The sequence below is a fragment of the Ammospiza caudacuta genome, chromosome 17 (genome assembly GCF_027887145.1).
Source record: "Ammospiza caudacuta isolate bAmmCau1 chromosome 17, bAmmCau1.pri, whole genome shotgun sequence".
NCBI classification, from domain to species: Eukaryota; Metazoa; Chordata; class Aves; order Passeriformes; family Passerellidae; genus Ammospiza; species Ammospiza caudacuta.
This window is the reverse complement of record NC_080609.1, coordinates 14,353,350-14,379,084: the sequence shown is the minus strand read 5'-3', so window position 1 is coordinate 14,379,084 and position 25,735 is coordinate 14,353,350. Positions and strand designations below refer to the sequence as shown.

Below are 25,735 nucleotides of genomic sequence, written 5' to 3'. Positions count from 1 at the left end.
GGTTTGAGCTGGTCTGAAAGCAAAGCATCCTTTACCTAGTCCAGGCTCACCCCTGATATAACAAATCAAGCACTGCAGTGTCCTGGGTATATTTGCCCAGAGAAGTTGTGGATTCTCCACCCCTACAAATCCAGGCTGGACAGGGCTTGGAGCAGCCTGGGACAGTGGAAGGTGTCCCTGCCCAGGTGTCCCTGCCCATGCAGGGGTGGAACAAGAGGAGCTTGAAGGTCCTTTCCAACCCAAACCATTCTCTGATGTATCTCCTTTCCTTTTCCTGATCCAAGCACTGTGGTGAACTCAAGGAGTGCAAATGAGTAAAAACAATGGAAAATGCAGAGAATCCCCTAAGGACCAGGTAGAATTCCTGGTTCCTCACCAAACACATGGATCAGCTCCCTTTTCTGACACTTGAACTCTCAGGTATTGCTGTGACGTTTGCAATGACTTTCCCTGTGCCTTACCTCCATAAGGAGATAAATTAAAACCCTTGGTATAAATGAGATATCTCCATCCCAGCTAGGGTGGCTCATCCAGGGGGAGATGCTTGGGAAGAGCTGTGTGTGCAGCAGTGCTCTCTCACTGCACTTGGCTCCAATCTCTGTCGCTGCAGGGGCAGCCTCAAGGTCCAGCTGTGAGCAGGAATGAGATGCCCTGATGAGGCAAGAGCTGCTGTGCATTAGCTGTAGCTGTTGGTTTTTCTGTTCCCTCCTGTGAGCTCTGAAAGTTAAATGGGAATGAAGGAGCTGCTGAATAAGAGACATGTTATCCCTCGCCTGCATCCGTTTATAGGTGGCAAGTTGCCATGGCTGAGACACTGATCAATTGTTGCTCTGAAATCTGGGGTTATTCTTCAGCTTTCTTTCCTAGAGAAATGGGATCTCTGCCATCTTCAGTGCCCAGGAAGTATCTGCAGAAGTGAGTGTTGGTATTAGCGTGGGTGCTGTGTGTGCCTGCACATACACACTCTGCTGCTGTTCCTGGACACCCATTCTCTCATTTTTCCCTTGCCTGTGAGACTGGATAAACAGCCCAGAGGCCCTGGGGAGCTCCAGGGTGTGGGGGAAAGGCTGGCCTGGCTGATTTGGTTATGTAAAGCTAAAAGGCATTTACTCAGTGCATTGGGTGGATTGTTCTTGTGTGTAATGAGTTGTGCAACTGTACAGCCATAGCAGAGCAGCCTGAGCTCCTCTGACAGTCCTCTGACTTGTCTCCCACATGGAATCATTACAGCTGCTTGTCAGGAATATGCAAAATCCCCGTGATCTGCTGGCATGTGTTACTCCAGATTGCTTGCTGCTCAGAGTGCCTTTCTTTGCAGTATCAGTGAACCTTCTTGCTGCTCCCTGTGGGTTTGATGACATGCTAGCCCAAAAATTTGGACTGGATCATTTTTCTGAAGTACCTCATCACTATGGAAAAGTGAAAGCAAGCAGTGCCAATTACCAGGAAGGCTGTTGCAGTCCTTGGGCTTACATGTTGGGCACATGGAGTCAGATCAGATTTTCTTTATATTATGACATCAGTGACACCAAGAGTTTTGTTCTGGTTCTTAGTCAGGAATGACAGGAAGGTAGAAGACCCTTAGAAGAAGTTTAAAATTATTCTCTGCAGTCTAGAAATCTGCCTTACAGACAGTAAGATGTTAAAGCTAAGTCTCTGAGGAGAAATGTTGAGATCACTTGATAAGTCTGTCAGGGTATACCTCCAGAGATGTGTGTAACATTTTAAATGTAACAGATAATGAGAAGATAGTATTAAAAGTTAGTATTAAATGTCTAAAAGGCAGAGCTGGCTGAAAACCCGTGCTTTGAGTCATCTTGGAGCTTTTGGATCAAGATGGAGATCCTGACTGAGAAGGAGGAAGGGGAAGACTTTAGACTTAGTTGTAACTGGAATAAAAGGAATAGATGCTTTTATAGCACACCCAATTTAAAGGTCACTTTTGGCTCATTCTGAGTTGAAATCTATTGCTGTAACATCATTAGTCTGCAGCCCCACCATTTCCAGCTGTGATCCAGCAAGATTGGCCAGGCTGAGCCAGCCTAGGTGTGAACACGTGGCTGACTGAGGGCCATGGAGCTGAGGGACCGCAGGGAATGGGAGCCTGGATTCAGTAGGTAACACCTCTGGGAATCCTGGGGTGTGTTAATTAGTGCTGCCAGGAGAGAGACAACCTCAGAACACATGTGATTCAAAGAGAAATTCAAAGAAGAATTTAGAGAGAGCTGTTAGATAAAGTGCAGATTGTCCCTGGCCCGTGGGGAGCAGTGTGAGGAGCAGCATTCCTGCCCTGTCCATAAGGAGCTTCCTCCTTGCCCTCCAAACAGCACAGGTCTAGATGGGCTTCTACTGACCCCACACTGGGTCATGCTAATTATGCTGGTGAAGGAACTTAGCAGCATTTTAATATTCAGGATTAAGAGGTCTGTGTGAAAAGGGCTGTTGGTCATCATTGCATCCAAAATTCTGCTTTTGAACTCTGCAAAACAGCCTTTGTTTTTGTGTGGTGCTTTGTTAAATGGCTGTTCTTGTGTGTGTGCACTGAGAGAGAGGTTCTGCTGTAAATTAGGGCTCCTGGATTTTTCCTGCTAGACTAATGGATGTGGATGTGTGGGGAGGTCCTGCTCTGGGCTTTTCTCTGCTCATTTCTGTTTGTGATTCTCCACTTAGCACTGAATACAGATGTTTATGCATATATTTAGAAAAGGCTGGTCTGGAAATAAACTTCTCTTTGCAGCACTCCACCTCCCTCAGCTTCATATTTTAAGACTCTTTGTTCTCTCATAGTAATTTTCCAAGTGGATTAGTGCAGGTCACCAAGGCATCCACATCAGTGAAATACAGCAAGATGTTGCTGTCATCTCCTGAAACACTCCAGCACTCACCCCATTGCTTATCAACCCACACTCCAGTAATCCTAATAGCTATGTCAGAGCAAGATTAACAGAAAATCCAGGCAAATATTTATGGTTCCCTTCAAGGTATGTATTAATCAGAGAATGTGGAGCAGATGCTTTATGAGGAAAGCTTGGAAACCTTGTTCACGTGGGCTGAGGAGGGATTCTGCCAGGCTGGGTAAGCTGCTGCCAACTTGGGAAGAGGCATGGGGCAGACAATGCAGGAAAGGATGCAAGATTCCTTGGTGGAATGGGGAGAGAAGCAGCTACAATTGAAAAAGGGAGGATAAGGAGCTGTGTTTGTTCTCCTCTGTGCTATAGCAGCATTGTGTGGCAGCTCAGCAGTGAGAGAAAGCACAACATAAAGACAAAGAAGAGGAGGAGCAGGTTGAGAAGAAAGAAGCAGAAGAACCACGCAGCAGGGGGCCATCTGGGAAAAGCCTGGGGAAGCAGCACTGGTTGGGAGGTGGCAGATTTTAACCATGGTGAAACCTGGATCCCTTTTGTCTATGGGGCTGTGCAGGTTCCTGGAGTTCACAGAGTGATACGAGAGGGCTGGTGAGATGCAGCTGCCTCCTGCAGTGTACAGCCAGTTCCAGGAGGATTGGGTGCCTGACTCCAGTCTTGTAAGGGTGAGGATACTTCCCCATTTTAAAACATCTCATAAAAATATCTAAGCTAATACTTTAACACAGGCGTGTCAGTGCTGACCAGAACTATAGGAAAATCTGGTGAGGAGCTGCACTTAAGCTAAAGTCAGGCAGAGATCAGTCTCTGAAGGAAGAACTGGGTAAAAAAGAGATCTATTCCTGGCTGTATCTCTAAGCTCTAGGAGATGTCTGTACTGTCCTTAGTGTGCCATAATCAAAGACTGCTTTGTGCCTGGGAAGGGTGGTCACTAATGCTTATAAATATGGCTTCCTCTTTTCCAGAGGGGGAAGAAAAAAAGCAGGATTCCTTGTAGTTTGTGTGAGTTTAGGGGGTGTTTTGTTCTGGCTCAGCTGCAGAGCTGTGACACCAGAGGGAGTAGGTGAGCCTCGAATAGCTGCTTTCAACAAAAACCAGCAGCAAATAATCACAGCCTTTGCAAGAGGTAAATTAAAACCATCTCCAGCCTGGAAAACATGCACAGCTCAGCATCTTTTCTCCATAAATATTTCCCTGCTGTTGAATCTCAGTAACCCCTTCAGAGCCCAGCAGCTGTGCTCTTCCCAGCTTGAGGTGAGCCCCCTCCTCTCCATGTGCTGTGGCTGCTGGGCAGGGATTTTGGAGCTGAGCTCTGTGGCTCTGTCAGAACTTACTGGCTTGGAGAAGTGAGGAAAGTGTTAGTCTGAAACCAGTCTGGCCTTCCTGTATGGTGTTAGTCAGCCTGACATCCCCATGGAGCAGATGTTAGCACTGGAGCACTGAATTTGATTTTTTCCTTACGCGTTTCTGTTGCTGAAGCAGCATTTTAGCTGTGGAGGAGATTGGTCTCAGTGTCTTCTGTCCCACTTTGAATGTGGGGCTTGTCCAGTCTTTGTGTACTTAGCAGGACCACTGAAGGAGCTGGAAATGGGGGATTTTAAAAAACATTTGTGTGCTCAAAGCCAGAAGTTGTTCTTTCCACCCTGTCTTGATGGCATTGCATCCTTGTCCTTACAGACACTGCGAGCTGTGTGTGGAATTGTGCTCTGAGGAGCTGAGAGTGAGCTGCCATAAGAGGGCTCCAGAGCTCTGTTCTTGGCTGTGTTCCTTTGTGGAGTGATCTTCCCCTTTATCAGTATGTCCAAGCTGCCTTAGCAAAGCCCTCTTACACCTGCTCTAAATATTCTTTTCTATTGCACTGCTCAGACAGGCTATGAACCTGGGTCTCTTCATTTTAACCAGCAAAACAAAAATGTTTCTACTACAGAAATGCCTTTAGCAAAGCTTATTTCTTTGAATAGAGGAAATTTGACTTAGGAATGCTCTTTCCCTTCTTGTGGTGCAACCATAGCCCCATAGCAGGAGCTGTGTCAGTCCAGCTGCAGGGAGAGCTGCCCACGGTGAGAGGTTCATCTGTATGCAGGGTGCTGCCTGCCAGGCTGGTAATGAGCACAATGAGCCTGGGGATGGGCTCTGGGCAGGGGAGGGAGTCCTGTTGCCATGACAATACAAATTGCTATGGATGACTCTTCAGATAAAAGCATCACGTTTTTAAAGGAGAAAAAAAAAATAGTGTGAAACAATAGCAGGAAGGGAAAAAATTGTGTTAAATAATAGCAGAAAGATATGGTGCGAGTTGTAGCTTTGAGATGCAGCTTGGCAGAGGAAGATGGGGCTGTGGATACTAATTCTGGAAATGTTCTTCCCCTCAGGGTGTGCAGGAGCATTAAGAAAATGAGGCAGGAGCCAGGCCTCCTATGAATGAATAAGCATCTAGCAAGTTTTCCATGCAAACATTTGGATGTGCAGTAATGAGTTGCAGTGAGAGCTGAGTGCTGCCTGCACCATGGGAGACTCTGGGGCTGTCAGTGATGGCCTGAAGTCCAGTAGACAAGTCCTGCTCTAGGGGCTTTTTAGGAATCTGCCTGCTGATCCTGTTTAGGTGGAACATTTCTAATCCTGCTGTGAATCCTTGTTACAGACAGGCTTTGTTTTTAGTCATGGCCAGTGTAAGATCTGTTTCTACTTTGAACTGGCACCTTTTTAACACAGGCTCCAAAGATCACAGTAAAATGGGCTTTTTTAAACTGTCACTCTCTCAAAGCTGTTCACAAGGTGAAACTAAACTTAGCCAGCTGCCTGTAATTCAGGATGTGTTATGATTCCACTGGTGTCGCAGCCAGTTGTGTTGAGCACAAATAGACATTCCAAGGAAGGATGGGATAATTAGAAGCAATCCAGTGATTCTTGTGACTGTATAAAAATAACTGGACTTTTTTAAGGATGAGTTATTTTTAGGAGCCTCGTGTCAAAAAGGGCTTGTGGGGTTTTGCCTTCAAGAACAGTAAAGTCAGGTGTTACCAGTCAGATGTTATACCTGCTTAGGGCTTTTTTTTTATTATTTCTTTTTTTTTCCTCTGAGTAAGATCTCTGCTGAGGGTCTTGCTTTATAAAATAAATTGGCACTGGAAGTTGTTGGGATAAGTAACACAGGCCACTGATTTGCTAGCAAAGGAACATCAGCCTCAGGTTTAGCAGTGGCCCAACAGTAGGTAGTGAAGATCAGATTTTATAAGACTGTTTTAAACAATTCACCCAAACAAAGCTTGCAGCCTGGAGCTGGCTGAGGCCTTGCTGACCTGAATTTATTTTGGTGATTTATTGTGACTTGGGGAGGGGGAACATTCTCCTGTCCTGTAATGAGACTGCTGTAGGCCAGGGTGTTTTTCAAGCTACTCCTGAAAAGCTGCTCTTCCAAGGGAGAGGTTCTAGGTTAGTGGTCAGAAACCAAGAAGTGAAGTTTTTGTGCTTTGTGTTAATAGATCCTCTTTGTGCTCCTGAGAAGTCAAGCAATAGTGTTTGTGTATTAAAAAGGGGGAGAGGCTTGGGGGTCTGTCTCTGGCTGCTGGGCAGCATTAACCTGGCACACCAAACCCTTTCACAAAGGTACTGGGTTGTAGAAAAAGGTTCAGTTTATGTACCTGAATATGGATAAATGAAATTGAAAATAAATATTGGAATATGCTCTATTAGTGGGACTTCCTGGAGATCAGTGAGAGACTTTGCCCAGAGTGAAGCTGTTTGTTCTAAGGTCTGGTGTGGGACAGAGCAGTATTTTATTCTGTGTAAAGGGGAAGAGGACATCTTGTGTTGCTTGCTTCCTTTCTTACTGGAACTCTTTATGTTTGAGAGGTTGGTGCTGGGGCTGGGGGAGGCACAGTTCATACATGTGGGCACCTCTGTAAGCAAGAGACTTGGAGCCACTGCAGCTACAAAGCAGAGATTCCTTGGCTTACCCTAAAATTATGAAGCTCCAACTCTGAAATAAAAAAACTCTCCCCAAAAATAACCTGCAATAAGAGATGTTTTGGGTTTTTAAGATGCCCTGTGAGCATCACACTGACTTTTCTCCCCATGCACCATTGTGCTGTTAAGACCCGACAAACAAGCTCAGGTTAACTTTTACTTCTGGGCTCATAATCAGTTTTGTGGTTTCCACCCAATACTGCTGCATTGTTTCATGTGATTCTGAAAGTGAAACAAAAATGAAATTGTCCTGTCAGCTTTTCTTGTAGATATATCTGAAATACAAGGTTCAGTGGGCTGCCGGTGAATGATTTTCAGTGCAGGGGCATCTCACCTTCATCTGTGTGTTAAGGGAGTTTAAGTGTGGCTGTGGTTAGTGGTATAAATGTAAAAGAGTGCTTTTTCATTTAAAAAAAAAGCAAAGTTAATGTTTGTGAATGAAATAACTTCTGACTCCCCTTATTTTTGGATTGAGCACGCCCATAGTTGAGAGGCTAGGAATTCAGAATAATATCTGATGGAAGAAACATAGAGGTTTGTTAGGCAAACATAAACATGCCACAACTAAAAGGCCAAAAGCATTCTTGATGTAAATGGAATTTTCAGCTTGTTAATTCCAGCAGATCCATCAGTGGGATTGCATGGAAAGGAGCACGTTTGGTCACCAAGGGAAAGGCTGCATCTGCAGTGCCCTGGGGAGCCTGGGGCAGAGCTCCCTAATCTAGCCTGCTTGCTGCTGCTTTTTTTCTTTCCCTTCCCCTTTGTCTTCCTTCAGAATGAGACATCTGTGCTGCTGCTCTGTCTGGTGCTGGTGCCCACGTGCATCCCTGGTGGAAATGGGAGAAAAGCCCTTTAATCCTTATAAGGGGCCACGCGGTGGCCTCTGCTGCTTCCGCAGTTTTTAGGAAGTCACTCAGGTTCCTCTTGGTTGACTCCCCTCTGCAGAAATGTGATAGATGGGTCTTTTCCTTTTATGGCCAATAACCCTGGTTTCCCTTTGCAATAAAATCCTGGGTCAGAAGTGGAAGTGAGAAGTCGGGCAGGAGGAAGGGGGCTGGTCTTACCAGAGCCCAATGGGTGGGGATGGAATTTGCAACATAGTAAATTTCTAGACTAAAATAAACCAAGTTACAACATCGACCCTGAGGTGATGGGTTTGTTTGTTTGAAGGATGCCATAGATTTTCAGTCTTATTGCTTAAGACAGCAATTAGGAGTTGTGACTCCTTAATTTCATGGGGAGGGGTTGATCTGGTCCAAACCCACGATGGTTTTCATGTCTGATTGAGTTTAGATAATTTTGATTGAGTCTAGATAAGCACAGGAGAACAATACACACTTCTTCTCTACAATCTCCTTTACACCGAGTGAAATGTCTTGGGCTTCTTATGGATGTCTCAGAATAGTTTTCTTCCTGAACCCTGAAGAGCCATTTTCTACCCCAGTTAATATCTGTGCCTGATGTTTGGCACTGGTGTCACTCATTAGCTGAGAACAGGTAATGTCCCTCTGGGTGGTAATTGCTGCTGGCTTGGACAGCCAAAAGCCAGCTTTGTCAGCCAATAATATCTTTTACAAATCATCCCTGGCTACAAATGGTTTGATGAATTTGAACCTTAAAAGTATTTTTCTAATAAAGTCAATCTCCTGTTACTTTCTAAAAGTGCTTCATATCCTGTTTCACGAGGTTAATGCAAATGGCTCATTTGGCACTGGGTTAAACTGCTGCTTTTTTAAGTGGTACAGCTCATGTTTCTTCCATGCAAAACCTATTGGCTGACACTTTATTTTTGGCTCTTATGTGGCACTTGAGCTCTGAAATGAGGATGAAAAAAAGACAGTAGCTAGTTAGGAGAGTCTCTCATGATGCTCCTGGGAATGTTTCATTCCAGCCACCCCTCACTAGGTCACGGTGTCCGATTGCAGAGGTACTGTTGGGACTTCTCTTGGAGAAAGGTGTTTCCATTCCTTGGTGGGTGACAGTGGGGTTTGCTGCCATGGAAAACCTCTTCCCCAGGGTCACTGACTGGTCAGCAGGAGCTAAACACTTCCCCACGTGCTGGGGAACCACTTTGGAAGTGGTTTGCAGTAGCATCCGCATATTCTTCAACTCTGTTTTAATGGCGGTGTGTTTGTGATTGTGCTTTTTCCTTTTTTCCTTCCTCTCCTTGTCTTCACAATAGACATCCTGGGAAAATGAGAACAGGATCTGCAAGTTGCTCTGGGGCTGGGGAAATGGCTGAGACCTGTCTGTGTGTAAATACCTCACTTGTGCTGCCAAAATGGTTGATTTAATCTGTGGGTATCCCACCCTCTGCGTTCTTGTGTGTGGCTCGTACCCCTGTGAGGGTGTTGGACTTAATCCTTTCAGAGGAACTGCATGTACAGCATAGTTCAATAATCCACCCTCTGGATAATGTAACCCCACAACACCAGTTTTGATCCTTACTTACATCCAGCCATGCCAAAGCTCTCTGCACTTGCAGTTCTTGTGTTTTTTCCTTCTCTATGGGTGTAGGAGGAGGGAGATGGTTTGTGTGTGGTAAAGGTGACCAGTGAACCTCCATCCTGCACCAGGAGCATCATTCCTCTGTGGGTGTTAGGATGGCTTTCCTTCTCCTGAACCAGCCAGGCTTCTCCCCTTGAAACCAAATTATCATAAGCAGTACAACATGAAATATTCCAGTTTGTTTTGCTGTTGTAGTTGGGTCATGGCAGGAATTACTGCTGCTGCTTGGGAATGAGCTGGGTCTCAAGTGGATCCCTGGAGATGGGGTGAATTGTGCTTTTTGGGGGGGGGTTGAGGGTTTTTCTGCTTTTTCAGAGAACAGGCTTGCAACATCTCTGGTTTGTAGACAAGCCATGCCATGCAAATGACTGAACAGCGTGCTTAATTAAACTCGTGTGCTCATGCAGGGCAAGAGGGGAACCGGTCTCTCCGATGGGTGTTTGTGAGCGTGGCAGAAAGGGAACTCTTCACTTGGCATTTCACAACCCCAGTGTTGCAGGGTGCTGTTCCATTGTGTAGGGCTGTGTCCCACACAGCTCTGGGACCCCACAAACCTTGCAGGGGTTCCAGTTGTTGTTCCTGGCCCCTTTTTCCCCTCTCTCACGTGGCTGTGCGGAACTCAGCTTGTCTTGCTGCATTAGCAGCTGCTGTGGAGAGCTGCTGCAGGTGCAGAGGCTCCCTTTGGAGTTGCTAACTCAGCTTAGCTTCAATGTCTGCATATCTGAGGTGCTTTTCCTTTTACTCCAAAGCATTCCCAAGCCCTGCGTTTTTTCCGTGACTAATAAAAAGGTGAATTGAAAGGGATTATATGACTTAGCTGAAAATTAAATTACAGGTTAAACAATTTTTCTTCTTAGAAGACAGAATGTGTCCTGAATTACCCTCGTTTGGCAGGACATTGCAGCCCTGCTCCGTTAACCTGCCCGGTCCCCCATGGGAGTTAAGGAGGCTTGATCGGCTTTGGTCGAGATTAGGCTGGTCTGGGGGTCAGCAGCCACTGGGCTCCGTGGCCTCAGGTGGCTCTGTCCTCTCTGCCCTGCTCCTTGTGGGGCTGCTGGGTCCTTCCCAGTGTCCCTGTGCTCCCTGCAGCTTTGGAAAGGCACATTGCATCGTGCAGGGCCAAATAACCTTAGCAGAACTTTAAAAAACACCCACAAATTGTGGGTTTGAGGGTTTTTTCACCGCTTCTGCAGCAAGCAGAAACCCAAGTCAGCTGATGGGTGCTTTAAGTACAGGAGGGAATGGGAACATCACCCAGGGGCTCTGGAAGAGGAATCGGTAAGTTGCCAGCACATCTATTTCCCTGATTAGTATTCTGCTTTGTTTTATACTTGTCTGCTTGATATATTTTGTTATTGTTATCCATATACCGATACAAAATAATAGAATTTATGTTGCAGGAGGAAATCCAGTGCATTTCTGCACTGCAGCTCAGGTGTGAATTCTTTCACCACATGGCACTTCTCAGTCATTTTGGGTTTTTTAGCAGTTCCAGCAGGGCCGTGGGTTCTGGTTTCTCCACTGCCTTTTTTAAACCCAGAGAATGAGCTGCAGGTGACTCAGTGTCACAGTGGTGAAGGTGCAAGGTAAGGTTAGCGGTTCACAGGGCCATTTTCATACCTCTGTGGTAAATATTGTTGCTATAAATATTACAGTTAGAGAGCTGGCTGCCCTGTGGTTCAGTTCAGGGGTGCAAATGTGTCCTGTCTGCACAGTGCTCCTGTGGGGAGCAGCAGGTAAGAAGTAACTGAAGCACACAGGCATTAAAGCAGTAAATCCTCTGAATTTCTTAGTTTTCCATAAGGCCAGTTATCCCTTTGCTTTCTATTTTGTCAATCCTTGCTCATTCCCCAACATTCTTTTTGTTTATTTTTTTGTTTAGTCTGGCCTGTTTAAAGCTAGGAACATCTTACTTTGGGGGTTTCCTCTCATTTGGGTTTCATTTCCCAGACAACACAAGCCTGTGGTTGCCCATTTTCTGAGGGTGGATTTGTACCCAGAGCAAAGCTGTTTACCAGCATCAGTTCACCTTCCCCCATCCCTGGCTGGTGTTGTGATGATCTGGAGTGTGAACTTCTGTTGTAGGTAGAGATTGCAGTTAAAAATGTTCTAAATTGAAAACAAGGTGTGTTAATGCTGCTAAATTACCATCAAAATTGCTATATTGCAGAGACTCCTTAAAAAGGGGTGTAGGTGTGTTACATAAACCTGGGTCTCCATGCAATTTTTGATGGAGGAGAGGACATCTCTAACAGAGTTTCTCTTGCTGATCGTTTTGTGTTATAATAAAATAATATATATATATGGATATATATAAAATATATCTGGGGAGAGAAAACCAAGGAGAAAAAGGGTCTGGAGGAGGCTGTCTCCAGGTTCTGCCACCCAAAGGGTAGGGGTTTGTGTCTGAGGCCTGTGGTGGGGGAATTAATTTGTTTATCATGTGGTGGTGTAAGAGAGAAGTTTCAAAATTAACTCCAGTAATTGTTCCTCCTCTCAGTCTCACAATGCATTGTTAGCAGGTATCTCTGTAAATAAGATATCTTCCTTTTGTCAGCCTTTGCCTTCTTGGCATCCTTGGGTGCAGCCCCTGGCGTGACCTTCCGGAATTGTCCTCTAAAAATCAAGTTGCTTGTCTTGAACTGTAAATCTGTGCCTCTCCCAGGGTCTCCATTGTTTCCACTAGCTCCACATTCAGATTTCATCACTTGGTGTTGCAGCTATTGGAAGCAGCATCCCTTTTTCTGTGAGATTGTGCAGAGGATTACATGGATAACCTGCTGGATTGAGTGCAGGAATTCACTGGGGGAGGGCAGGAGGGGCAGCTGCCGAGCCTTTGAACTCCTCTGCTGGTATTTAATTATTTACCTTGGCTGGGAAGGCAGGAGCTGTTATCTGCAATCAGTCCAACAGATCTCAAAGCTGTGCTTGACAGCTACAGATGTGTTTCCAGTAGCTTGTGCTGAGTTTCTCTCAACTTTTTTCCCTGGGAAGGAGCGATATGACCTCAGGTACAGTGATGTAGCCAACACAGTTGGTGTGAGGTCCCAGGATGTATTTGACCTGCCTTTCTAAAGTGGCCAAGCAGTGTTCTCCTCTGCCTGCACTGCAGGTGGACTCAGGTTGGTGGGTGACCACCTCTGGGTATGTCACAGTCCACCCTGTACCCAGAATTCTCCATGTGCTGATATCTGGAGAGGGGCTCTGTGTGATACCAACTTGCTCAGGGCTGGGAACTAGCTTTTGAAAAAAATAAACCACATCATTTTGGTGAGGAGAGCTTATCCTTGTGAGAAACACTTGTTCCTCAGCTCAGGGGAAGGCATCCTGGTGTGATGGATGTGTGATGCAAATACTCCAGTGCTCTCTTCTGCAGCCAGCCTGCTGCCTGCACCTTTTGATGTGTTTCTCAGAGCCCTGGAGCTTGAGAGAAAGTAGCTTTGAAACAGTCCTACTTCTTTATAAACATTCCAGAGAATGAAAAAAAAAATAGTTTTGTTCAAGTTCAAATTAAATATGACCTTTCTCCATGAAACAGCTGTTTCTCGTACTCAAGTTACCCTGAGTGTGAGATCAAGGAGCAATTTCTTGTGCTGGTGCTGTTTCCACCTCTGGCCAGCCACAGGGTCAGTGATGCTGAGCAGCACTTCTTGTGTGAAGCTGCAGATATTTTTGCTTCATAGCTCTCTAAACCACTTCACCCACAGCAGCAGCTGTTCTGGCCTTTTAAAGTCAAACTCTGAGGAGGGAAAAGCTTATTTTGGTTTGGTCTGTGTGTTTCAGAAACTTCTGATTTACAGATATGGGATTGTCCTACTGACTTAGGCAAGAGGTGGGAGTTACCACACATTTCTGGTTCTGGGATTCTGACACAGACAACCCAAACTTTCATGGGAACTAGCCTGGAAGGAAAAGGGCATTGAGTATCTCCAGTGTCTTAGAGATGGGGTGGGACCAAAAATAGGCTCAATTTAACAAGAACAGGCAAAACAGAAGATACTGGTTTGGGTCATCATTTTTTGCAATGGGGTTTGATATATGGCTATATAAAAGCTTTAACCACCCTTCTTAAAGATTGGACTGGATGGAGATCTTTTCCAATCTTAATTCTATTATTCTGTTCTATGATTCTTGGTGGGTTTTGGATATAAATGCGTGTTTTCTTTATCCAGCTTTTAATTCCCAGTCACTCTTTTTTAGGTCTCTATTTTTATGCCACAGAACATTCTTACAGTCTATTCCAAGCTTGTGCCTTTGCTTTATTTCTCCCTGTGACCTCTCCCCTCACAGAAGGGCTCCTGGCCGTGCTCAGCAGAGAAGAACTCGGTTTGTTTTCCCAGTTTCCCTTCCTGCTCTCTGTCCCTGCTGTGTGAGCAGCCGCCACTGAGGGGCAGCGCTGCCTGGGGAACAGCCGTGCTCCCGGGGGAGCTCCAAACCCACCGTGTCCTGTCCTCCCTGCTCCTTGAGCCTGGCTCCATCACCATCCAGGCATGGCATTCCTTTCTGCACCCTGCCTGGATTCTGTGTTTGGGTACCTGCTGACTATCGTGCCCACTGTGTGCAGCTCCAGGACAAGATATTGCCACTGCAATTCATGCTGGAAGGAGCTTTCCCTGCACTGATCTGTGAAGTTATCACCCCTCCTCCCTGTGCTGGGTGTTTGTACATCTCTAAAGAGGGGTCTCTTACCCAAATGGATTGTCTTGGGCTGGATTATAGCCTCTTTATCCCAGCTTAACATCTAGGAAATCCCAGGAACAGCCCTGAAGGAGTGTGTTCATGAGAGCTTATTCATGCTTAAAGGTTGTATTCATTAATTTAGCCACTTCTGCACCAATTTTTAGTCAAGTTCAGTGCAGTTTTGTGGGGAGGAAGATTCTGTGCTTCTTTGTTTTCCCATTAACTCATGTGGTTGGGCATTGCAGCTCTTTAATTAAAGCAGCACGGTATGGACTGGCCCCGAGGTGCTGTTCTGAGGCACTTGCATTCACATCTGCTTTGGGTAAAGCTCAGCCTGTTTGGGGTCAGCCTGTGCTGTTGCATGTCCGAGAGCAGGAGGAAGCAGCAAATCAATCACTGGGCTCTGTCCCGGGCTGCCTCCCCTCCCTGCTGCCAGCATCCCCGTGTGCCACAGGCTGGAGCGTGCACCTCGCCCTTCCTGGGGGATGCAGGGAACCACACAAGGGTTTCATTACCCAGCATATGGAGGGCTGAGGGGAGCTCAGGGGGCGGTGCTGACAGCCGGGGCTGTTGCCTGTTGTTGTTTAAGTGGAGTTTCCCCCACCCTCTCTGCGTTTTGCTCGATCAGTAAATGGCTCTGTGTAAACTCCTCCGGCACAAGCGGACAGGCGGGAATGCCGTGGGCAGCCAGGCTGGGATCTGGGTGGATCATCTGATGTTTTTGTCCATGTGGCATTTGTTTAGGTTGCAATTGGGAAAAGTGACTTCTGTTACTGACTGGCCAAGAGAATGTGGAGACTGGCAAGGAAAAGTTGATTACTTGGGATTTTTGCCCCCCGTGATGAGTGGGATGGACTTTGGAGAGTTATTTTTGGTTGATGATAGGGTGAGGGGAAAAAAGTCTAGGCTGTGTTTAAAACTGTAGCATCCATTGGAAGTACCAGCAGAAGTGCTGAGGAACGTGGTAAATTTGTATAAAACATTCTCTGTCACCTTCATTAGGTGCTGGGACAATTAACAATGGTGTTGAAGGGTTGTCCAAAGTGTCCACCCTTGGCCAGGCTGGCCCTGAGCACAGAAAGCTGCACATGCAGCACTGACCCTGGGAACAAAGGATCCTCCTGAACCCAAACATGTTTGTGTTAATCCCGGCTGCTTCCTGGCGGGCAGCGGGAGGAAGTGGAGCCACTGCCTCCAACAGATGTACAGTGAGGAGATTACAGAGTGAGATTAAACACCCTCTCCATCACATCCTCCCTCGGCCAGCGCAGCAGTAATGGACTGTCCCAGGCTGCCTGCCAAGCTGGGGCAGATGTAACAGGCAGTAGATTCTGCATCTCCTGTCTCCATGCCTGGTTTGGAGCCGTTTCCTGATGCCAGGACTTGTTCAGCACCTGAAGCTGCCTTAGCTGTACCTGCATATGAGGAGGAGTGGGCTGGGTGGGAGAAGGCAGGAGAAAACATGGAATTCACAGCATCCACAAATGATGCATTCAGCTGAAGTGCTGTTATAGCTAAAACACAAGTGCCCCTACCTGAGTACAGCAGGGTTTGCTAAGGGACCAAGTGCTGAAGAAGTTGGGAAGGATCTTTATTTTGGTGGACTGAGGTGCTTTTTGGCTACTGTGCTTTTAGAGTAGATGATTTCAGGGCAGGGAAGGACTTGCTCCCTCTTTCTGGGTTTAGGTGGTGCCTTATATTGCTGTAGCCAGTCTTGGTGCCTTGTGCTGCTCTTCCCGTGGAAATAATCCAGGTTGGTTGCAAAAATCAGCTGTTCCACTGCATGTTTAGGTTAATTAATGTGGTAATGGGACAGTATCTTCCATTAACAAACAAAGGAATGGTTCTGAAGGAAAAGAACACTTTGTGGAAATTGTAGAGTTCAGAATTGTCATTGTGTGAGATGTGCAAAACCCTCATCAGCCAAGTGGGTTGGGTTTGACTCAGTAGAAGTTTAAAAAGGTCACTTTTCCTGGGCAAGGGCTGTGAGCTCAGTTGTGGTACTGGGGCAGTAGCTGCTGTCTGAACCATGGGCTGTGTGAAGGGATCAAACAATGTGCCATTGTTTTGGGGTAGAATAAGGGGGAAAATCCCAACAGGTTCTGCCAATGACACGTGTGTGGTGCAGTTGCCAAGCCTCCCATGGAGAGGACGTTGCTCAGCCAGAGGCAGCACCAGGTGACACTCGGGAGCTGGGAAGCCACAGCACTGTCCCTTCATGGGGTGCATTGGCACAGGCCCAGCTGCCTGTGGGTTTGCAGCTCCTTGAGGACAGCACAGCTTGGGAGGGATCCCAGAAATGTGCACAGCTGCAGTGGGACCTGCTGAGCCACACAGGGAACCGGATCCCTCCTGTGGTGCCATCCCAGGAATGCACAGGCCATGCTTCTTCCCTTTCTCCTTGCCTGCACAGAAATCCCTTTTCCTGAGTGCAGGAGACAACTGTTTGGCAAATAACAGCAGCCTGGGCTCCAGGGAGAGCATTGTTTCCAATAGCCACCGGGCTGGAGGCAGGAGCAGAAGGGAATGACTTGGGATGAGGGTCTAAGTGGCACCATCTGCTTCTGAAGGGCATCGTTTGGGCAGCAGAGGAGGCTCCTGGAGTTAAGTAATTGGGAATAGCAGGCTCCTGGCTGGAAAATGTGCCAGCCCTCCTGGCAAAAAGCTGTTAAATCTCTCTTGCTGGCACGTGGAAGCAGTTCTGTGTAACAGGGCTCCAAAGGCTCTTTTTAACCCTTGGTGTACATTAAAAAAAAAAGGCAACCTGAGGCACTTTTGATCTTGGAATGGCATGTGGCCAGGTGTTGGGAATAAAGGGGAAGGTGGGTCCTCATGGAGGTATGTGAACAGCTCCCAGTCTGATCCTCCTGTGCTGCCAACAGCCAGATGTGGCCTGCCAAAAATGCACACAAAATGGTGCCTGTTTTAACAGCTTTAGCAGGAAAACACAGGGTGTGATGAATGATTCATGAGAATCAATAGAACCCGAGGCATTTACTGCCCCTAAAACCAGTGCCTGCCCGCCAAGGGGTGCATTTGCAAGGTGAGTGATCACAGAATGCTCTGCTGGCTTTTGGGATGCAGTCACAGCTCGCTGCAGCCCTCACCCCCTGTCTGCAGCCAGGCCCAGGAGCCTTTCATTCCCCAGATGAAAGCAGGAGCAGTTGGGCATCTCCCAGCGAGCACAGATACAAACAAGGCCCCATTTTGCATCCCCCCCTCCTAGGGTGGCTTCCTTGGAAGCTTTGGCCTCCATCCTGTTTGTCTGATTCACGATCAAAAGAGTGTTGCTGCCTACGTGTGTCTTGAAGCATTTTCTTCTTTCATATCTCACATAAATGGCCAGTTTCTTCATTAAAATGAAATGGAGGTAAATGAAATCAAGTAAGATCTGTCTCTGCAGTGGTTGTATTTTGCTGATAGTGAGACCAGGGCTGGGCAAAGCTCTTTTGGGACCTTTTCTGGTGTGCAGGGGAAAAGGATGCTGCATAGCCAGATGGGTTTTCCTGCCAGGGGGAAGGTTGGATCTAAGAGTCCAAGTCCCAGCCATCCTGAAGATGAAACAGTTGGATCATAAAACATGTATTTTTTTCAAGTCTGATCTGGATGTTTTTTAATCTTCCTCAAATTAAAGGAAAATCTCTTGTTTGACCCAAAACAAAATTGTTTTCTTTGGCCAGCCAACTAAAAAATCAGCTCTGTCCCCAGTGTCGGTCCAAGCTCCTTTCCTGATTGTGCCTCCACAGCAATCCTGCTCCATGCAACTTTACCAGTCCTGGATTAGAGCCTTGTTGCTAAAGAATTTGCAGGAACAAGAGTGTTCAGCTACTTGCTCTAAGTTTAGTCCAACTCTTCTGGTTAAGTTTGTAAATATTTGTTCATATCCTACCTCGGTTTTATGGACGTTTGTCCAGATTCTATTTTTCAGCTGTTTAATCATTTCTTTTGTGACATTTTCCAAAACAATATATATATGTTTGCTTGTGTGCCTGGTGAAGCTGAGGTTTTGATGTAACTGCGAAGTTTCCATCAATGGTGGAATTAGAAGCCCTTTATGTGAAAATGAAGGATTTTGGTTAGGAAACAGATGAACTTGATGTCCTTTGCCACCACATTTTTACCTTTGCAGCCTCCTCTGGGTTGTGACTGGTGAGCCTGGTAGCTGTCCCATGAGTTTTAGGTGATTAGGATTTATGGGTTTATTTTATTTTTTTTCTTGTGCCTTGGGAAGACCTTTGGCTCCCATTATCTGTGGTCTTTGGTCTCTTATGGAGGACAGACCTGCAGACCACTGTACCATCCTGCCAGCCCCACCCTCACCTGAGAACCTGCAGCTTGATGGGGAATTTTTTACAGTTCTTAAAGCTGTTAGTGGTGTGCTGGGTGGGTTTTTTTCCTTCCTTTAATGTTTGTTATCCTCCTCAGGAGACGTGTCGGAAGTGCCAGGGGCTGTGGAAGGAGCACATGAATCTCACCTGTGAGCAGCTGGCTGAGAAGGATGACATCAAATACAGGACATCCATGTAAGTGAGAGGGGAAAACAGGGAGGTGGATGAGCTGGCACTCACAGCACACTGTCCCTCAGTCCTGGGGATGGCAGAGCTGAGGGGTCAGACAGCTCCCAGGATGGGATTTCTGTCTGTGAAAGACACTTGGCAGCAGCTCCAGCTGGTAATTTGAGAACATGGGAAAGCTGTCACCAGCCCAGCCTGCTCCTCTGGCTGGCCCAGTGTCTGCAGGCTGGCACCTGGTCCTTCTCCGAGGTGAGAAACCCCCATTAGCATCGCTGGGGGGAGAAGGGAGGTGGAGGCAGAGGAGTGGATTGAGTCACAGTAGGTCATTACTGGCCTTTGAAAATCTGCAGTGGAGACTGCACTGTTTGCTCAGCTGCTGCTTTGTGGGAGAGGATGTGTTTTCCTCCAGAAGCTTTTGCCTGTTTCTAACCAGTTTGTAGGAATTGTTACAAAGTGCAGTCACATTTTGAAATATGCAGATGTAAATCTTGACTGTTACCCTAAAATCTTTTGCAGTTTGATTTCCCTCCTATCTACAGTAAATGACAAAATCTTTTGCCTTCAGGAAACGAGGGAATTTTCATCCATGGAGCTAAATGTCTGGTGCAGTCAAGTGGGACTTGCCCACATTGCCCCATCCCTTCCTCTCTGGTTTAGTCTGTCTGGCTTGAGTAGAGGTTGTAAAGCTCCACCACTGGGATTTGAATGATTCTTGCTTGCTCATCCCACAGTCCTTAATTCAGAAAAAAATCTTTACAGATTTTATATTACTTTTTTTTCTCTGCTGATCCTTTCCCTGTAGGAAAAAGGGATGAGAGAGAGGAGGAATGAGTTGTCATGTCCCTAATAAGGAAAAAATAGCAGTTTCAAAACCTTCAGCAGATTGTGTCTGTGGATAGATGAGTCTAACTGCCTGATACAATAAAAACTTCCTTTTGAAGCCCTGCATAAGGAAAGGGAAGCCCAGCTGGAGTTCAGGCTAAACTTCCTGCCTTGCTCAAAGTTTCCAAAAAAAAATCTGCATTGACAGCATCCTGTTGAGTGGCAGAGGGAAGAGCAGCTGCAGCTCCAAGGAGAGTCACTCTCAAGTTGGGTTTTTGTGCCTATTCTTAGCACATCTCCACATGCCTGGGTGCAGGTCATGCTGGCTGTAACTCTGTGGGAACCTTGGGTGTCTGCAAGGCTGGGAAGTTCCCACCTCACCATTCCCTGCTCCTCTGGTTGTGCTGATGGAGCAGTTTGTGGCGCTCTGCTGTAGTCCTCAAAAATACTTCCCTGCCATCTCCCAGACATTTGTTAGCTTTGCAGATGCTGAAGCAGCTGGGTGGAGATGCCTGGCTAAGGATGATCCTTCCCCAGTGCCAGAAGAATTGTGCTTCCCTCCATGCAAACACGCTGGCTTTGCTCTGCTGTCATCAAATTTCACTTCTAGGTTGTGAATTAAAGTGTAACATGATCTCCAGCGGTCAGAAAATGGGCCCTCAGGATGATAATTTATATTCTGAAGTCTTTTAATTAAATGACCGAGCCTTTCTTCATTTCTGTGCCAAAATAGTCTTGCTGTGAGCTGAGCCTTGCTGGAGTATGTGTCACTGCCAGGGTGTCCCTTGGGAACAGGGATTGAGCTTTGTCCTGGATTCCCACTTGTGCTCTGGTAGATGAAAACCCTTTTCTTAAACCTAAAGCAATAACCTCTGCAAAATGTATGTAGGGAATCTTAGAGAAAAGATAACACCTTTGTGGGGAAATGTGATTATTTTTCAGTTACTGATTTAAATTTAACAAACACTAAGTGAATCTGGAGCATAGCAGCCAGGCTTGGAAGATAAATACATGGTCATGGCAACTTTGTAGCCAGAGCAACAGGCAAACATAAAAGCTAGAGGTGACAGCCAAATGTTTGCTTTTCCTGAACTTTATCTCCTTGGCTGTATTTTCCTTCAGCCAGCTCAAGCATCCATGTACCCTTTGGCTCTTGAACTTGCATCTCAAATTCCTCCCAAGCCAGAGGCTGGTGCTTTGGCTCTCGTGGAAACCAGGATCAGGGCTGCAGCATGCAGCCAGTGATTGACTTTTTTTCACTGATTTTGTTCTTGAGTTGTCATGGGCTGGCTCCAAGTGGAGCTGAGCCCAGACCTTCTTGGAACAGCAGCGGGCTTGGGGATGGAATCGGAGCAGAGAGGAGGGGGTTAAAGCCTTGCTGGGGAGGTGTAAAAGTCATTTTATCACAGGCTGGTGAGTGCAAACACCCCTTTGCTAATTGTCCCTGGTCTTGCAGAGAGGAGAAGATGACAGCTGCCCGGATTAGGAAGTGCCACAAGTGTGGGACAGGCCTGATCAAGTCGGAGGGCTGTAACCGCATGTCGTGCCGCTGCGGCGCCCAGATGTGCTACCTCTGCCGGGCTGCCATCAACGGCTACGACCACTTCTGCCAGCACCCCCGCTCCCCTGGGGCACCCTGCCAGGACTGTGCCAAGTGCTCCCTCTGGACAGACCCCACAGTAAGTAACAAAGGAGTTTTGTCAATGATTCTCACCCCAGTTTCAATCAGCACCCACACCGCGCTTTGCAATACGCACATTCCACTGGGGGAAATGGTTAGTCAGCTCAACTTTCACCTTTCCCAAGGCAGCTAAAACACCACACTGGGATCCTGCAACAGCACAGAGTCACATCTGACCACAGCTTGGGAGGAGCTGGTGTTGCTTTAGGGAAAATCAGCTCCTTTCACATGAGGGCTTTAGCTGGGAGTGCTCCGAGTGCTGTTCTGGAGAGTGAGGCTGGTGGGGAGCAATGCTGGCACCAGGCACAGCAGCCAGCTTTGGGATTATTGGGACTCACTCCTACTTTTGCAGCTGAGATAGTATTGGCATGGCTTGGCATTTGGAGGCAAGGAGAATTGTGGTTTTGGTGCCCAGATGATCTGACTGCGGGCTGTCAATCCTGTCACAGAGATGGACCCATCAGAAAAGTGCCTGCAAGCCCAGAGTTGTAGTTGGGTCCATTGTCAGGGCTGTTGTCAACAGCTGCAGAGGGAGAGCTGAAGTGTGGAGTGAGCTGTAGTAATTTAATACAGCTCCTATCTGTGACAGGCTTGGGAAAACTTGCTGCAGCAAGTAAGTCTCTGTAGATAGAGGTCTTCAGTACTGTAAATCCAGGAGTGTTGGAAGGAGCTGGAGTTGAATTTCCTGATTTTAGCAAAGCCGTAGAGAAACATGAACGTGGATCTGCCTTCCCAGGGCTAGCCTGAACTTCCTTTTTCCTAATGGTTTTTTGTCTTGGGTTTCTGCAGCTTTCCAGGCTGTTCCCAGCCCCCCTGTCTGCAGGGAATGTGCACAATCCTGCATCTGCACAGAGTCAGGGAAAATCCACTCTAAATCTCTCCTTTCTACCTCCAGGCTCTTGGGGATCTCCCAGCAATGTCACAACCAGCATAAGCTTCCAAGTCTTTTGCTTGCCTGCTTTTATTCCCTGAATTATCCTGTCAGTGTGAGCTGTTAAACTACACACAGCCTCCTCCTTGCAGGCACCCCTGGAGCATTTCTGACACCTGGTTCTGAGTTTCTGGGATTGCTGTCCCACTCCTTTTCCAGCAGGATGTGATTTGGGGCTCAGCAGTGCTGGCATCCGTTGTTCCTGCCAGGCTGCTGATTGTGCTGGGGGATGGCATTTGTTCAGAGCCAGAGAAAACATGAGGCCTCTCAAAAAAGCTCGTACTGTACTTCCAAATAAATAAATAAATAAGCAGCACAAAGAGGCCACTGTCACCAGGCCCTTTCCACCTCTCTAATTAACCAATGTTGTGGCAAAGAAAAATTTCCCACTGTCAGCACAGAGCTGGCACTGCCTGCTCTTTTATTATTTAATTCTTTTTGGGATGATGGAGTGCTGGTGGGCTGGGGAGGTGAAGCTGGGTGGCTGTCCTTGCTGCAGTGCTAAGAGTAACGCAGAACTCAACTGCTGGCTTGAAGCTGCAATGATGCTACCTGTGTGGATGGTCCTCCCTCATAAGGGGCTGGGGACACCAACCCAACCCCTCCAGGGTGATCTCTGCTCTCATATGGGATGTGGAGACAAGAGTTAGCCTGGTAGATGTAAAGAGGAAAATGGAATTTGAGTCTTGGCATGGAGATTTGAAAGAGCAAAAGACCGTTGCATCAGTAGTGTTCTGTCCTTTGCCAGGGATAAGGTCCATCAAAGGCATGGCTTTGAAAGATCTGGTTTGAGTCTAAATCCCTATTATTTACAGCAAAATTCAGGTTTCTTTATAATAAGGAACCTTTGTTCTTTTCCAAATGTTTAATGTTTTCCCAGTCTGAAACAGTTCTTGTGAAAGTATAAGTAAACCTATTCATTAGCTTGGGTTAAAAACAAATTAAAAGCAGTCCTCTAGGAATGGCAGCATCTGTTAGTCTTTGTCTCAAATGATCTTGAGAGAGTAAAGCAGAGGCTTCAAAATTTCCCATAATTAAAGGTTAGTTAAGATTTTGCCCCTAAGCTGTAATCAGGCTGGAGTCTGATTTAAAAGTATCAGTGCAATATTTGCTGGTTCTGAGACAAGCTGCAGTCCTGCTGTGGTGAGCAGCTTCCAGGGGGGCCAGGCAGGAATTGTTTAATCCCTGCATTTCCTCTGGAGCTAACTGGTGCCCTGCACCCCTGCAGGAGGTGCCAGGAGCCCTTCCCGGGGAGCTGCTTGGCCAAAAGTCCTCATGTCCCCCCATCCATGTGGGCTCTGCTCTGCAGGAGAGGCTGATGCAACATTGCCAGAGACAAAGCTCAGGAGGGAGCAGTGGGAATAAAGCTGTTAGAAAGCATCCAGAGAGATGGTGCAGGGCCTTGAGGGGAAGCTGTCTGAGGAGTGGCTGAGGCTATTTGGTTTGTTCAGCTGAGGGGAGATTGACTGGGGGCTGCAGCTCCAATCTCTGCTCCCTGTGAGCAGGGACAGGACCCAAGGGAACATCTGGAGCTGTGCCAGGGAGGGTTAGGTTGGATATCAAGAGAAGGTTCTTTCCCCAGAGGGTGCTGGGGCACTGGAGAGGCTCCCCAGGGAATGGGCACAGCCCCAAGGCTGCCACAGCTCCAGGAGCGTTTGGACATCACCAGGCACAGGGAGGGATTGTTGGGTCTGTGTAGAGCCACATGTTGGACTTGATGATCTTTGTGGATCCCTCCCAGCTCAGGACACTTTATGGTTCTACAAATTGGCTCTGGGATGCAGGGGCTGTGTTTGCCCTGATTTCTAAACATCTGTAGCAAACCTAAGGCTGCTTGTGTGCATTTCATCCAGTTTTACAAATCCTGGGATGCAATGGGATTAATGCATTCTGGTAAACCAGGTTCTGCTCTCAAATGTATTATTTTGAATTTAATACTCATCTTTGGGCTCTCAGTAATATTGCACAGAGGCTTTTTTTGGCTTTAAAGTTTTAAGATGTTTTCAGTAAACTCTTAAAACCCTCCCAAAGGCCCATAGTTAAAGTTCAAAGCAGAAAACTAATCATCATGAGGTGTTTGCAATTATCCCCCCTTCTGGTGTCATAAAAAGATGATGTTGAGAGAAGACTCTGTAAAACTTCAAATGCATGAAGGAAATGCATGAAGTGCACAGTGCTGCCTTTAGGATTTGGAAGGGGAGGGGTGGGGGAAGCTCCCCTAAATTTAGGATGTGGAGTTTGTGGTGGGCTTGGGGTTTTTTTAACTGCTATAAAATGCCTCAATCATAAGCATATGGTTCATCCAGGGGAATTCACACAAAGATATGGAATGCCTGTTGCTAAAATAACTCTGCATTTCTTGAACTCCAGCGTGTGCTTGGTCCCCGTGCTGGCCCCCCTTTTCCTGCAGCGCTGCGGATGCCCTGTTCCAGTTAGAGCACAGGCTGCTTTTATCCCTGCTTCCTGCTGCATGGAGCAGCACCCAGAGACAGCCCAGGCCTGTTCTTGCTCAGCCTCTCTGCAGCTGATCTGGGAATGATTTGAAACAAAACCCCTCAGTCCTTTGGAAGCCTCCGTCGTGAAAAATCATTTCGAGTTTATTAGGAACGGCTGCGGCCACACGTACGTGGAAAAAAGAAAGCAGTAAAGAGGCAGAAAGGGGAGGCAGTGGTGCTGAAGCACTTTGTGAAGTAGGGGAGGAGTTGCAGAGCCCAGAAATAGGCACCAGGACTCTTGTTTTCCCTCTTTTCAGGAGGCGGCAGCCGCTTCCCGGTGACACTTAATAATTAAAGATAACGAGAAGCGCAGGAGATAAAAACAGAGCTTTCAAAAGCTCCCTGGCTGGCACTTTTGTTCTGGGCAGAGGAGGTTTTATTTGGGGGGAGGTTGTCTCTGTGTGACTTGCTGAGCTTTTATCTCCTTTGCTGCTGTATTTTCTCATTCCCAAGGGCAGTTTGTTTCTCCAGCAGCTCTTTCTGCCTGTGGCAGGGCCCTGTGTGGATGTGGGTGAGGTGTCTGTGCAGCAGCATTGTTGGATCAGGCCTCCCTGCCATGAAAAGGTGCCTCTCTTAGCAACCCAGCCCTGCTCCTCGCTAATCCATCCCCAGACCAAGCCCTCTGTGCTGCTGTGATTGGCTCCGTGCTCGCTGCATTCCGTGGATTCAATGGCAGAGCGCTGAAAGGAAAAGCTTCCTCTCCATGCCATGCTGAGAGCCTTTCCCAGGTGGGGGATGGCAAGGGCAGGCTCCCACACTGGCCAGGGATCAGATTTGTTTTCCTTGGCTACAGCATGGGATGCACAGAGCATCCCACTGCTGGGTGTGGGGCAAAGCTTGGTGCTGTTTTGTGCCTTGAAAGCACAGCTCCTGCTAATGACCACGTCTGCTTTCTGCAGATAAAAAGGGTGAATGCATCTCAGAAATCCTTTGCATTTTCCTCTTGGCCACCTCCCTTCTCCCGTGATGCAGCAGAGTGTGGGGAAGGGCCACGTTGTAGCATTGCCCTGCATTTCCTCTCTGGCAGAAAAGCCAAATTACATCTTTGCTCACAAAAGCTGCCCAGTGCTGAGGAACCCCCCCCAGGGTTGGGAGGTTGAATTTTTTCCTTTTTTCTTCTTTATTTCTTTGATTTTTTTTGTCTTGCTGTAGGCAAGGCAGCTGACAGGAAGATGACTGTTAACTTGACAAGATAAATGCCTTCAATCCACACAGCCTGTGAACAGGCCATTAAAATTATAATCTAATCCTTTTTTAGGGGACTTGAATCCGCT

At 47.1% G+C, this 25,735-nt stretch overlaps 1 protein-coding gene across 1 annotated transcript in view; it reads left to right on the top strand.

The window, feature by feature from the left end:
* The window catches only part of RNF216 (ring finger protein 216), a 75,697-nt gene that overhangs the window by 42,695 nt on the left and 7,267 nt on the right, over positions 1-25,735 (top strand). The window contains exons 15-16 of the mRNA XM_058815906.1: positions 18,444-18,541; positions 20,811-21,033. Of these exons, the coding sequence (XP_058671889.1) occupies positions 18,444-18,541; positions 20,811-21,033 (321 nt within the window). The remainder of the gene's footprint in view (positions 1-18,443; positions 18,542-20,810; positions 21,034-25,735) is intronic.